The 14,674-nt window shown below is 48.7% G+C and overlaps 1 protein-coding gene across 2 annotated transcripts in view; it reads left to right on the top strand.

Moving 5' to 3' along the window:
* Positions 1-14,674, top strand: part of FCHO2 (FCH and mu domain containing endocytic adaptor 2) — an 89,188-nt gene that overhangs the window by 34,576 nt on the left and 39,938 nt on the right. Inside the window, exons 6-9 of one of the 2 annotated variants that reach the window (XM_078605518.1) lie at positions 2,689-2,793; positions 5,280-5,378; positions 6,747-6,843; positions 7,515-7,601. In XM_078605518.1, coding sequence (XP_078461644.1) covers positions 2,689-2,793; positions 5,280-5,378; positions 6,747-6,843; positions 7,515-7,601 — 388 coding nt within the window. The remainder of the gene's footprint in view (positions 1-2,688; positions 2,794-5,279; positions 5,379-6,746; positions 6,844-7,514; positions 7,602-14,674) is intronic. The other variant, XM_078605519.1, reaches the window with a different exon arrangement.

Below are 14,674 nucleotides of genomic sequence, written 5' to 3'. Positions count from 1 at the left end.
TAAAGGGCACAGGTCGGCATTCCTCGGTGCCAAAGTTATTTCGTACTCTATCTCTGCGTCAGTGTCACACACCACACTGAAAATAAGTTGCAAAGCAGATTTTTCGAACGTTACCGTTCGTATTACGTTGTCACTATCGGCATTATGCGATCAAGAAAATGTTTCCATTTTGCAACTCTTTTGACATTTCGGTTTCGAGTTTAGTTTGTTTTCACCGGGCGGGAACTCGCGAGAACGTTTGTGCGAGTGACGTGGGTCACCGGAACGACAAAGGCAATAACATAAAAACAAGAACAGCAACTGTGGAAATAGAAATCGGAGCAGAAAACAACAAATACAAAATGACAGCAAAACCCAACTGCGTAACAGAATAAATATTGAAACGTTCGGTTCTCGAATGGAATTTGCGGGGCCCTGAATCGCGATGGGCACCGAGACCAGCAAACCGTTACACTCCGCGGAATAAAAGATGTGTGTTTACGTGTGTCCTTTCTATAATGGACTCGTGTCGCTATAAATTCACTCTGTGGAGAAAGCTTGTGACCGCCGGTCATGTATCCTGGCGAAGTAATGTAGGAATGTAGATGGACAGGCTGCGGACAGATTCATGGTCAGTGCGTTGTGCTCATAGTGCGTGCAAAATCCTCCAATAGGGATTTTTCAATTTTCTCTGCCAAGCTGCAGTAAATCAACCCCTGATTGCATCCCAAGCCAAGCTGTCACTCTCAAAATCGAAATTCCAAAGGCATTGGCTGAAGTTTTGTGCCCGAATTCTCATTATTAAAGCATCGAGGCGATGAAAAAGTTTTTGGATGTATGGCTGCGAGAATAAATCCGTTACCGTTCATGGAGCAGCGACTGTGAAATCATTAGGCGGAACCTCCCTGGCGTCACAAATTTTCAAGTCTGCTTTTCTTTCAAGGGAAGGCCGTAATGACAACCGAAAACATAAACAGCTCTTTCTCTTCCAAGAAGTGCGTCCTGGCTTGTCCGAAATACGTTTGAAGCTTCGTTAACAATAAATGAAGACTTTTAAAGTTAATTAGTCATGCTGTAATGGCACCTTGCATGCATTTACTACTATAACTGCTACTACTTTTATTTTACGAGATACGGTCCACTGAGCTATATTGCTCTTTTTCAGAAGCGACCTGGCCACAAATCATAGCTCAACGAAGTGGCTTATGTGGAAATGTATAACAGCCAAATACTCTCAACGCATGTTTCCAAATGTGGAGAGAAAAACCGGAGGACCCGCAGAAAAAATTAACGCAACTACGGGGAGTGAGACGTGAAAACTTAAAATATACAGGCATCAGAGTCGGAATTGAACCCACGACCTCCTGTATAACAGGCAAAGTAGTTAACATCTGGCCACCGTGGCGCCCCTTAATACAGCATTAGAATGCTATAAATGAATTGCCTGATGGTAACCTGAAATCCTTTTTATTTATAATGAAGCTTGGTCATTTTTGTAAGAGAGCTGTTTAGCTAATCGGGCCTTACCAGCTAAAATAAAGTCTGCGCTTCCAACACAGGGCAGCCAGACCAGGACACGTATAATCTTTATTTAAAACCAAGTAAGAGGGGGTGGAACGGTGGTGCAGTGGTTAGTGCACTGCGTTATGAACCCAGAAAACTGACTTAAGATTCCTGGCCACAGCTCACATCAGTGGCCAATGATGTCTCAATCAGTCACCGGTCTGCACTGACCAGGATGTGCAAACAACCGCTATGACCGACACGGCATGGTGAGTTCTTAATCTCGCAGTGGCTTTATAAAGGACTGAAATGTATTGTATGTATTACCACTCAGAGCTAATTGAGACTAGAGTTATATTTTTCTAGGGAGAACTGCGTACAATAATGGCACCATAGAAGGTGCATTTCTACATGGAAAGGAATGGTTTTTTTTGGGTTGTGTCTTCCTTTAACAATCTGATCGCATAGAAAAAACAATTGAGAAACATTTAGAACAATGCCACTAACTTGTACCACACTTCCAAGCAACACACACAGTGCCTGGGTGGACACAAATACATACTAGTCACTGTTCACTGCTGAATAAAACCCTCCCAACAATGACACCACTGCCAAGCGTTGCTCACAATCAACTGAGTCTCCACTGGATGCCGTGTAGCTATAATCTTTTAGCAAGCAGTGGGTAGATCATGGCTGCTGCCGATGATGATGCTGTTCCTGAAGTTGAACCATTGTGCACCCAATCCGTCAGATCTCGGAAGCTGAAGAGGTTTGAACCTGGTTAGTAAAGTACTTGCATGTGGGAGACTGGCAGGGAGAATTATCTGCCAGGTTTATAATCTTGAGGTGCGTGACAGTGGAATGCTCGCCTTGTCATGTGACGTTATTGAATATGCGGTCATGGTGTGACCTCATTGCGAAGTGAGGGGTTGACAATCTGGTCACGTGACCTCATTGCAAAGCGATGGGTTCCGAAACTGGTCATGTGATGTTGAGAAAGCGAGGGGTTCACAATCTAGTCATGTGACCTTATTGCGAAGCGAGGGGTTGACAATCTGGTCATGTGACCTTGTTGAGAAGCGAGGGGTTCAGAAACTGGTCACGTGATGTTGATAAGCCAGGCGTTGACAATCTGGTCACGTGACCTCGTTGAGAATCGAGGGGTTTAGAATGCGCTGCTGCTGCTGTGTGCGCGTACGACAACAGGCCCAGGTGAAGTCACGCAAGGCGATGGAGGCGTACAAGGTGTTCGTGGATAAGTACGCCAATGTGCGCTCCGACTTTGAGCACAAGATGACGGAAACGGCACAGGTGAGCGGCGGCCCCCATGTTTACACCGGGGCCACCGATAAAACTTGGCAATTTCATCCTTCTCCCGCACCTTACGATTGGCACGGTTGGCTACGTACGGTGCGAAAGAAGTTCAACATGCATACATCATCATGATCATTACTTTCTAAGATCTCCCGATTGTAAGACGCTCCAGAAAAAAAGTAAGCCGCACTCCAAACTTGTGCCCGAAGTTAATAAACCTGCTCTTGCACATACACACAGACACCTACCAAATTATCATCCGCACCCCCAACTTTTGCTTTAAAATGCAGTGGGAACAGGTGCATCTCGTAATCCGGAAAATGCGGTAATAATTATACCGTGCCTCCCATGCGGTACATCTCCAGTTTCTCAATTCTGGTGGCATTTCTATCGAATTCTCGGGTTGGGTGCAATTCACAACTTCGTGCTCATGGCTACAGTCGTGTGTTTGCTGGCCTACCACCCTGCCGCCCGAAACGTGCCAGATCGCATCAGATCTCGCAATCCAAACGCAGGTGTTGGGCCCGGATCGTGCTTGGGCGGGCGACCGTTATACATGGAAAAGACGTTATCGGCAGCAAAGGGCAGTGGAAAAAAATCCACGATTGTGTGCTGTACGATGCTTGCCAAATATATGCAAATAAATCCACCATGACCAATATGGCATGGGGGAAGGCGTTCATCCTGCCTTGGGTTGCCAAACGGAGCTGTACACCTACTAATGTATTTTTTGATCATCTTATTTATTACAGAAAGCGTTGCCATGTATCGAACCGTATCGATAATAATAATAATGTCTCGATTTAAAGCTTTCGTGACTGCAGGGATTCATCTTCTTGGTTCTTTTGGTAAAGTCACGTAGAAGGGATGTAATAAAAATAAAACACAATAAAATAATTCTCACGACGTTTCGGCCACAACGCAAATTCCTTTGTCAAGGCGCTCTTCCCCCTCCAACCCAGCTTAAATATACGCTGCCAAGCCTGGTGGTGTTCATTCAGACACTGTCTTTCCAACAGACTTGTTCGTCACCTGAGGACGGCTGCTTGCGTTGTGGCCGAAACGTCGTGAGAATTATTTTATTATGTTTTATTTTTATTATTTTATTATTTCCCTTCTACGTGACTTTACCGAAAGAACCAAGAAGAATAATAACATCATTTACATGTCTGCGAAAGCCTCACCGAGTCTCACTCGTCGTTGTCAGGAGAGGATCGCGGATTGGATGTTTTTGCCAATTTCATCTCGAGGGAGCGTTCTGCATGAAAGCGTTACCTCTCGTACCCCTGTGGGTTTTCTCAATTCGCCTCCGAGCCGGTCGCTCGTTCCCCCCTCTCCGTCGCCGGCCCTTTATTCGCCCCTAACGCAGGCGAACAATGCCGCGCACAGATCCGTGCGCAAGCTTATTCAGCGAAATCACAACGCCGTCCTTGTTGAAGCACCATGTCCCCCCCCCCCATGTGCTGGATGGGAGATTACACGGAATGTCGTCGGATGTACATTTTTCTGCCGCCGGGTGTGTTTTCTTTGGAGCAAGTTCATGCGAGCGTTCCTGCGTTTTGCCTTTGGCCCTAAACGCAGTGACAAATGCTGGCCCACGAAGTGTTTAATTTAATCGGCTGGGGGACTGAGATGACAAGGAGATAGGAGTACAGCAATGGATTATATAATGTATATATGTCTAATTACTTTCGCACCGTACTTAGCCAATCGTGCTAATCGGAGGTGCGGGGAAAGGACGACAAACACAAAAAGCAGTTCTAAAGAAATGAGTTTTCAATCTAGATTCAAAAGTGCATAGCTCCAGTGGCTTCCTAATATCGGAAGGAAGAGTTTTCCAGACAGCAGCAGAAGAGCATCTGAAACCGCGCGATGCAGTGACAATCGTTGTTTGATGGCCTGCCAAAAGCCACTTGTGTTTGAACTTTTCAGTTTGCATAGCGCTCACGAGACCACGTGACGGATAGTTTTTTTGAAGTCCCTGTAATGTGTGTGTTGAAGGTTTCCCTGTCAGATATTCACGAGATGGCAGTACAGCAATGGATTGTCGAATCTCTCTTTGCGGGGCATTCGGTGTTATTCACCTGCAATGAGTGGTGGGCTTGCTGTGGGTACCCCCGCTCCCTCCCACGGCGAATTCGGACGCATTAAGGAATGGAATTGGCCAAACGTCTCAATGCAGAGCCCATCCTGAAACAGTCTTGAGATGAGGGCATGATCGTAATGCTTTTTTAAATGAAAAAGCAACCTGTAAAAGCAATTGCATATAATTTTATGCGTTCTTAAAACAGCACGAATCCATCCAACATCACGCCTATGACCAAATGACGGCCAGTGCTAAGCAGTTGTGGGCCTGGACCGTGAGCGCTTGGTGGACGGGCGACTGCGAGCGTGCGCGGATCCACGGCGATGCGACGACGACTTGCGCCCCGGCGGTTGTCCGAGAAGCTCACTGCTTGGTGTGCGTTGCCTCCGTGTTCCAGAGGTTCCAGGAGATTGAGGAGGCTCACCTGCAGAGCCTTCACGACTTCATCAAGGCCTTTTCCCAGGCTGTGGAAGACACGCACACCCTCATCGGGCAGGTGGGAGCGGTCACGTGTGTACACACGCACAAAGGCACCCCCACCCCCCCCGGGGTATAGCCTCCAACAGACTGTCGGGGCAAGTGTCGTTCGCGAGGAACTATGAAAGCCGGCACGGCACATTCATCGCCACACTTAGCGGCCATTCACCACCGAGTGGCGATGACGTCACCACACAGCCTCTTTTTATGGCTTTGTCTCACCAGTGCGAGATTAACAGGATGCCACAAGGCAAACAAGACAAGGACAATGCAAACGCCAAAGCATTTATAGCTCAGGTTAAGCAGTTTGAATATTGTACTTATGCCAGAAAGGGTAAAGCATTTCTTATATATATGTAATATTAATACATACACGCTTGCACATGCACAAAGCCACACACAAACACATGCACCTATGTACGTTTACACGTCCGCTCGCTTGCACGCTTCCGCACAAGCACACGCACACATATGCATGTACACTGGTATAGACTAGGTTGGGAATGGTTGCATCGATTGAATTCAATTCAAATCAAGATTGAATTCAATTCTCCCGCTCACGATGCATGCATCGAATTATATATGTGAGGTTTGATCATTGTATATATGTGTAGTGTGAATGCACGGCGCGTGCATTCATGCACGCGGTGTTGGCTGAACCCCCGCTGGGGAACGGGCGAGGTTGGAGGTGCAGGTGTAGGCAGGCTAGCAGTGGAGAGGCTAGCGGAATCTGGTGTGATAGGCTAGCGGGGTGAGAAGCTAGCAGAGTTTACAGAGAGAGAGTCCGTGACAGGCTAGGAGAGCGGTGAGTAATAGGCTAGTGGAGCGAGACAGAGTAAGCTCGAAGTAGCAGGCGAGCGGAGGAGTCCGTGGTGTTGAACAAGAGGAGCATCCGTGTGGGATGCTGTAAATAAAGTGTTTGTTGCAACCGCAACAAACAAAAAACATGAACAAGAAAACATCTTAAAGTGACTGTGTGCAAACTGAAAATCCAGGAAAAAAAAACCAGGAAAAATTCCACAAAAAAGCACCGTACACCAACGCTGTGTGCAAAAATCCCGTGTGCATGTATTCGTGTGTGGGGAGCGGGAGTGTAACGGTTAGTACGCTGCGCTACGCACGAGCTCAACTCCCACTTACGGCCAACACCAGTGACAATTATCTGAACTGCTCCTGGTCCTCCCCTGGGTCGACTCAGCCCTCAAATGAGTACCTGGTGTGGTGTGTAAAAATCGCCACAAGGGAGGCAAAGCCGGACGGGCGTGCTGTTGGCGACCCGCCCTCTCGTGTACTGTGCCGGCCTTCATAGGTGCTCGAAAATTGCACTTGCCCCAGCAATCTGTTCAACGGCTATACGGGTGAATCTTTGTCTTTGTGTGGGACTTAGGTGCACATGGAGTTCAGGCAGCAGGTGCGGGACATCACTGCGGATAATCTCATCGAGAAATACTCGGAGAGCAAGGGCACGGGCAAGGAGCGTCCAGGTGAGCAGCGAGCGCCAGCCACGTGGGGCCTTGTCGTGCGACCCCTCCTCCGCTCCCCCCCTTCCCCTCCCCCTCCCAATTGCCACCCCCCCTCCCCCTCCCAGTTTCCACCGCCACTCCGTAGAACCAAACCCAGAGGTCGTCGGTTCTTTCTCCCGGCGTGGCAGTTCAGAATCTGTATTTGTCCTGGAGAAATCCGTTGAGCTATGAAGCTATTTCACAGATGTCCAGTCGCTAAACAATGGGAACTTTTTCAGTCCGCCCTCCTTTCCACCACACCCGCTTCTGTCCACCCAGCAGTATAAATGGGTAAACCCACAGCTAGTCACTCATGTGGCTGGGTAAAGTGTGGTACACCCACCATCTGGTCAGTTTTGAAGAGTGGGGATAAAAATACTCTCTCTAGAGCTTGCACTAGAGCAGGGGTCGGCAACCTACGGCTCCGGAGCCGCATGCGGCTCTTTACGGGCTGCTTCTTAACGATATGTACATATGTACAGTATGTACTCAGATGCATTGCGGCTCTTGAAATACTGAATTTTGTACCGAATTGGAAAGAAACGGCTCTTCTTGTTATTTTGGTTGCCGACCCCTGCACTAGAGCATGCCCGAATTATAATAGATCCATATACACAGGTTTGTAAACCCTCTTGCTGTTCTGCTCTCTCCAGCCACCTTGCATCCCATCCATCAGGTTTTGGGATCCTCAAAAATGTTCATGATCCACCAACACATTCCTCCAAAGGGCTGCTTTACAGGTGTGCAAACCCTACCGTTTCATCACGATAATATATATTTTTTTTAATTCGTAAATGATACACTATTTTCACGAACGAAGCGTTCATAATCTTTCAGCCTTGGCGTTGCGTGCAGTGAGTAGGCAGGTTTTCGCCACCTACCTTTGTGTTTGCGCACGTGCATTTGTGTCTGCCGAGTCAGCCGATTTTTGTTTAAAAACCACCGGACGCAAACGGAAGAAAAAGTCGCGTTACTCGGAGCAGGGGGGGGGGGGGGCGGGGACATAGGCTCACAAATCGGTCGGCGTTCAGCGCCAGCACGCGTTGGGATCGAACGCCCCCCCGGAAGAAACGTGCACTTCGTAATATCAGAACGTCCTCAGCGAGACCTTGACACGTCCAGTCGAGAGAAAAAAAAAACGTACCGTTCGTTTTGACCGGTGGCGGCGCCTAAGTTGAAAGCCCGGCCTGCCCTTTCATCCGGCCGCCTTTTGTTTCCCCCACGTGCAAGCCTGTTCTTGTTGGTCTTGGAACTGGTTTGGTGTCTGGGGGGAGGGGTAGTATAACCGGGGTGATTGGTGGGGGGCAGCAATTGAATGTCGCTTTGGACGGCCCTTGCTGTCCAGAGGCGTCTGTCCCTGCCACTCGGCAGCGCTTCGGGGCCATGCGAGCACTTACATTTAAATTGGCCTCCATAATCATAAAAACAAAGGCAACCAAAAGAAACTGCCCTCTCTTCCGCCCCGCCGATTAATACTTAATGCGTGCGCAATTCAGGGCGGTGTGTGTTGGGGCCAGGAGATGCGGTGTTCCCAGTGGAGATGCTAATGTACGTGCGTGTACGTGCATTAGTGAGTGCGTGAGCGTCTGTGTGCGTGCATGTTTCTGTGCGCACTGTACAGGAGGGATGCAATGGTTCATCGAACGCGATCGATTTGGATTCGACGTGTGCATTGAACCGTGTGTGTAAGAATCGATTATGTACCATCTGGTTTTGTTGGTTGCAGTAGTTAGCCGCTATGAATTAGAGTTGTTGATCGGTTCAGCTCTACAGCAGCTCGGGGATTTGTCGGCATTCGGGGAAGGGAGGGCAATTGGTTGAAATTCAGATCGAGAATAGATTCTCTGTTGTCCCGTTTTCACCGTTAGTATTTTTCCCATGTTTTCTGTTTTGTCTGCACAATTTGGTTTGTTGCGTCAGCCAAAGTGTAACGTGCTTTTCCGCGTATACCGGGAGCAAAACATCGAAGTCAGTGAATCGGTGCATGGTTGCAAGCCCTGATAGACTATATACATTTATACCACTCTAGACATAACGAACAACAAGAATCGCGATTAATTTATCAAATCGCAACCCCTAAATTGTGACAATTCATTGTTTTGTCGAGGAGGTGGATCCGTTCCACTCCTTCCTGGTCGCACAGCCACCTCGTTCCACACGCGCGTTCCCTTGTTTCACACGTCCCTACTTTAGGCGGCTTTGTGAATAAGGAGAAAAAGGAAAGAATAAACGCGAAAGAACTTATTTGCGTTTGGACGTCGCTTACGGAACAGATTAATATTTCACGAGGTCGCCCCGAAGGTTGCATGGCTCCAGCCATCGATTCGGCCGGCTTTGTTATTTCAGGCCCTTTTGGAAACACTGTCTATTGCCCAAGTCCTCCCGGCCTCGCCTGGATCTTCGTGTCGGTGGCGTGGGCGCGCTAGTGACGATCCTCTGCGCGCGTACAAATGCCGGAATAGGCTCTCTGCGTTCTGCAGCGTTTCATTTGATTTGATTCATTATTACCGTCGTGCTGTGTTATGCTGAGCTCGTGGGCTGCAGTGACGAGGTGTTGAGGATTATTATTATTACAATTCGTGTTGTTGTTGTCATGCTTTCCAACTGTGGTTTAAAGCATTTATGCGCGTTCCTACAAAGTTGCGTCGCTCTTTGGGTCTCGCTGAATTGTGCTCGCCACCGGAAAGGACATTTTGACTTTGGTGGAAAGGAAGGAGGGATTTACCCTTCTTGAAAACTGGCCACATTTATTGACTGGTTTGCACAAACTACACCTGAGAACTCTTTTAATCACTGGCAGTTGAAAGCCGAATGCCTCCGATGTAAGGTTTGGAGTGATACCTTGGATTTGCAGTTGATTTTGTTCATGAGACTCAGAGAGTCTAAACCCATCCAGCGTTTTGTCTGCTTAAACAGATGCCGATGGAAAATATTGGTCCCAAAGTCTCACAGGATTATAGAGCTAAACGTATTTATTTATTTATTTTGGCAATGAAGCAGAAGCTTGTCTGTTATCTCATTGTTAGGACAGGCGTCCTACGGAGAGACTGGCTCCTGCCACGATTATGTAGAATCTCCCCGAACTGTTTTGGGGCTGGCAATCGAGGTTATTGTCGACCCATTGCCCGTTTGAGCAGGAAAGTGCTGACTTTGTCTCATAGTACAGCAAGTAGGTTGCTCACAGGCAGTCGGTGCAGAATTTCGAGTGCTTTGCCCCTCTCCTGCGTGTGGGTTGTCTCGTGGCACTGCGGTGTTCGTCAGAAAGGTAGATAAATAAATGCATAAATCTGGAATGAAATTGCACTGACTCACACGCAGCCAGTCCTGGGATTTTAGCTCACTCAGGCTTCTCTCCTGCTATCCCCATGGCACTGCTGGGCTAGTGGGCAGGCCTGGCCTGCTCCCTCTCCTCATTGGAGGAGGCGCAAGAGAGCTCCCGGCACAGCAGATAACGGGGGCGGGGTTTGGACAAGCGACGTTAACATCAGGATTCGACGCCAGTCGCTCGCTCACGGTACGAGCAGCTCTCGTCCCACCGGGGACATTTATTGACTCCTTCGCCCGCTTGCCTTATCAAAAATAGAGAAAAACAGCAACAACTAAAGTAATAATAAATAGGAAGGTCGGCATTTGACGGGGCAGACAGCTGGGGCAGGCATGGCCAGGCGAATGTGCTGTCGGTGGCTGCACTTGGCACCAGGTGAGGTCCGTCCGTCTATTGTCCATCACCTGTCCCGTCGTCTGTCCGTCGTCTGCCGCTGCTCGCTGTGTGCGGCGCCCGTGCCGTCGTCTGGGCCCGGGCTGTGGCGTTCTTCTCGGCGTTCGGCTCGGGATGGTCTCACTCGGGAGCTGCGACGGCCGTCTCCGGAAGGGATGTGCCGCCACCCTTTGCTAAATTGACCGTCTTGTTTGTCTGCCTGCTAATTTGTTGGCTCACTTGCTCAGGTTTGGTTTCGTAATTTCATTTGGCAGAGGTGGCTGTATCGCTCGGGGCTCAGACCACTGAGCCGTCACTGTTGTGCGTCAATGTATTGAACCTGGGCCACCACCTGTGATTAAATTGAGTTTTTAAATTGTTAGTTGATGGTCTCAACCCAGTCACAGATGGCTGCAATACAAAACCCACTGCATTTAATTTGATTATGCTCTTTGTTTGCCTGAATTCCAACAGAGAATTTAAAAAAATATATATAATTTTGACTGCCATGCAGAGGATACAAAGAGTAATTTTTAATGCATCTCAGAAGTCGTTGTGATAGCACCTTCTCGAACACATTGTTCTGCCAGAGTTTCCGAACGGATCCATCGTCCCTTGACGCGACAGCCGTTAGCACCATGAAATAGAGAAAAAGGCAGAAAGTTGTTTCACTCCGTTTGGGTGTGGTGATTAAATAATTATTATTTTCCCCTCATCCAGGGTATCAACCTGAGATGATGCTGCCTATTAACAGTGTCGATGATCCACGCTCCATGAGCGATGGGACCAACTCTCCCCATTATATTCGCTGTGCCCGTTGAGTGGCGGCAGTCGCGGTTGCCGCACTACGAGCTAATTTTTTTTTTCCCGTCGTAAGCGCACAAACCTGGTACAGCACGTCGATGGTTTCGGGGGTGAAGGGGATGAACTCGGTTACTTGAATTAGATCCCTGGTCGCCACGCGTCGGCATCAGTGTCAAGCAATATCTGAGCCGATCCTGGTCCGTCCTCCACCCATTCGCCTTTCACCAACCCGCGCCGACCTCTGTGGTGAAGTATGGTCAAGCAACACGCGTGACGGGGGGGGGGGGGCCCTTCGTACAGTGGATTGGCAGAGGGCTGCCGTACGCTCGGCGCAGAGTCGCCAATGCGGAACGCTTCAAATCCCTTTGCCAGTGGGGATTGGGCCATGGCTAATTAGTCGTGACCGGCTCTCCGTGGAAACAATTAACTTCGTGTGAAACTGCCGTCGTTTAAATTTTGTTTTTTATTAAGTGTTGCACACGCCGCTGTTCTTCCACCAGTGCCGCTCATGGTTCAAGTGTCTCTTGCAACAGAGGCTTGTTGTGGTGGTGGGCTGTAGTGTGGGGTGGTGACCGATGGCTTGCGTAATCTGTCACTCTGCTAATTATATTATTAGTCTGCTTCATCAGTTAATTAGATCATCTTTTCAGTGATTTTATTTCCCCTCATTGACTATAAAAGAACCTGTTTTTATGATTAAATTGTTATTTTATCCGTATAGCTATGGATTTATATGTCCTGGTGCCCTCATCCGTACATCTGTCTGTTTATCTCTCTGTCATTTTGCCTGTCCATTTGTGTTTTTCTTTAACCGTCTGGCCACCTATCCATCCATCGACTTGTCTGTCCCATCTTCCTGTCTCGTCATTCTTCCATTTGTTTATCTGCCCATCTATCCATCCATCTATCCATCCATCTATCCTGTCTGTCCGTCAATCTATCCGTGTCTCTGTCCGTACAGCTCTCTCTGTAGAAATTGCATTGCACAGTGCATCCGAACAAACGTCCCTTCAACGTGTTCCTAACACATGGGCGTGCCCCCGGTTCTCTCGTTCCGTCACGTTAGCCCTCCCCCTGCTCCCCCCCCCAGACTCCCAGAGTCTCCCGGATGCTCGTCAGGCTAGTTAATGGATGGGGGTCCGTGTCTGCCCTCACTGCAGCAGAGGCGGCGTTTTTTTTCCCGAACCGTGGCTGAGCGCTAATGGGGGTGGCACAAGTGCGAAATCGAGTTTCATGTTTCGCTGATGGTGGGGCAGTTGGTTGCACCCGCTGACTCGCACTGTCATCTCGCTGTGTCATCGTCGGCATCATCATCATCTTCTTCACTGTCACCATGATGGTGAGGTTTATGAGCTCAAGCCACTTGGGTCGATTGCAGTATCATCATCATCATCATAGTCATTGCCACGATCTCATTTATGCTTACCGCATCGTGATTCTAATTGTCTACATTATGTTAAACATTAGCATCTTTATCGTCATTGTCATCATCGTTATCATCATTAATATTTTAATGAATGCCATCTTTCTCATCATCATCAAGTTAGCCCTGGAGATGGGTTAAATCCATTCAGCTACTCTTGTTAACATGCCATCAGATTCTACGTGGATTGTCTCTTTACCAAGAAATGCGATGTTTTATCCCCCGTCACGTTCGCTTCATCATTTCAATTCCGCTCGATTAATCAATTTAAGAATCACATTTTTTTACGTTGAGCTAAATGGTAGCACCACTTGCATCAGCAGACGAGGGGGTGGGGGTGTCCTGTTAACCCATTACGTACATACTCATAATCCGCCATGACCAATCCACTGCTGGATGGAGGTCTGCCCAAGCCGCCATCTGTCACTGCCCTGTGATGCGACGAGCCACCTCAGCTCCTGTTCACAAGCAGCGTACATTGAGGGGTGCACCGATCTTAAGAATGTCCCCGCTTGTCCTCACGTGGTCCCGTTCCATATCCTGGCTTTGTTTCTGCGCTCCGGTCTCATGCGGATCCTCAGTCAGCTGACTTGGAACAAGGCGGGGGGGAGAGGGTCCTTGCTCTGTTAAAAAATAATCCTTTTTTTCTCAATTGATATATAGACTCACGGAACCCCCCAGTACACGACGACTCGTGAGAGTCTGCACAGAGGGCAGGGCTGGCAAAGCAGCCGATAATTGGATTTGTGAAGTCAATGTGAATTGTGCTCTGGGTCGTTAAATTCGTTTGAGCTGGGTTTTTTTTTTAACTGTTATGAGTTGGGTGTGGTGGTGGTGGTGGTGGTGCACTCCTGTGATCAGGTGTTTCGGAGTCGAGGGTTAGTGGATCACACCGAGGCTTTTGAAACTGCCCGACACGCTTGGGCTTGCTGCAAGATGATCAGGAGATGGCGGTAATAGCAAGTGGGTTCGTGAACCCATCTGTGCGGACATTTGAGTGGTATTCGTTGGTGCGTGTGGGTACATTTTTATCCCACATACCAATCATGCATTGAAGAGGAATTTGTCAAAACAACCGACTCCATCATCATCAGCCATGGTCTCTCCACTGCTGGATGAAATCCCACCCCCTCCGCTATACGGAGGCTCTTTGTCTTTGTTTGCATTGCAGGACCGTAAGAGTCGGGGGCGGGGGGGGTACGACAGTTTGGGAAGGCCTCCATCTAGCAGTGGATTTATTGTATTTGTTTGCATGTCAATATTGCTCAGGAGCTTATTTGCATTGTCGAGGTCTGCTGCTGGTGCTAGCCACAACGAGAGGGCTTCAGGAAAGAGTCTGTGCAGTTTCGCTCCTCTTCCATTGAAGGAGCGCAGACTTGCAGTGGTGGTTTACTCTGTGATCCGTAGTTTGGTTTGCATTGCCACAATTGCACCGTGGCTTTTCTAGTGGATTAATCGTGGCTGATGATAATGATTAAGCTCTTAAGCAAAGGCTGAATAAAGGGCAGCCTGGACAGTGAGGTCATCCGTTCTGTGTGATCGCGTGACTGGAACATTGTTTGGAGGAAGGGTGATGAGGGTGCAATGGTCCTGACTCCATCACTTGGTCTGGCGCGACAGCCGATTGGCCACCTTGAAATCCTTTCTTTGGCAGGAGCATGCGGGGAAAAACACGTCAATAAGAGCACGGGCAAGGTTGCACATCCGATCAGCCGCTATTTTTAGCCTTTTTCACCATCTGAGCTGCCCCTTGGTAAGAAGTGTGTTCATTCATCCGCTCGGCGGTGATTCAATGAAATTGTGACAATTGGCGAAGGCGGCCGGCTGTGCCTGATGCTGACCACACCCTCGCGTCGTGCACCGTTACTGGCTGTTATAGGTGCCTGCTG

This window comes from Lampetra planeri, chromosome 24 (genome assembly GCF_965212315.1).
Source record: "Lampetra planeri chromosome 24, kcLamPlan1.2.h2, whole genome shotgun sequence".
NCBI lineage: Eukaryota > Metazoa > Chordata > Hyperoartia > Petromyzontiformes > Petromyzontidae > Lampetra > Lampetra planeri.
Note: the sequence above shows the minus strand (reverse complement) of the source record. Positions and strands in the feature narration are given on the sequence as shown.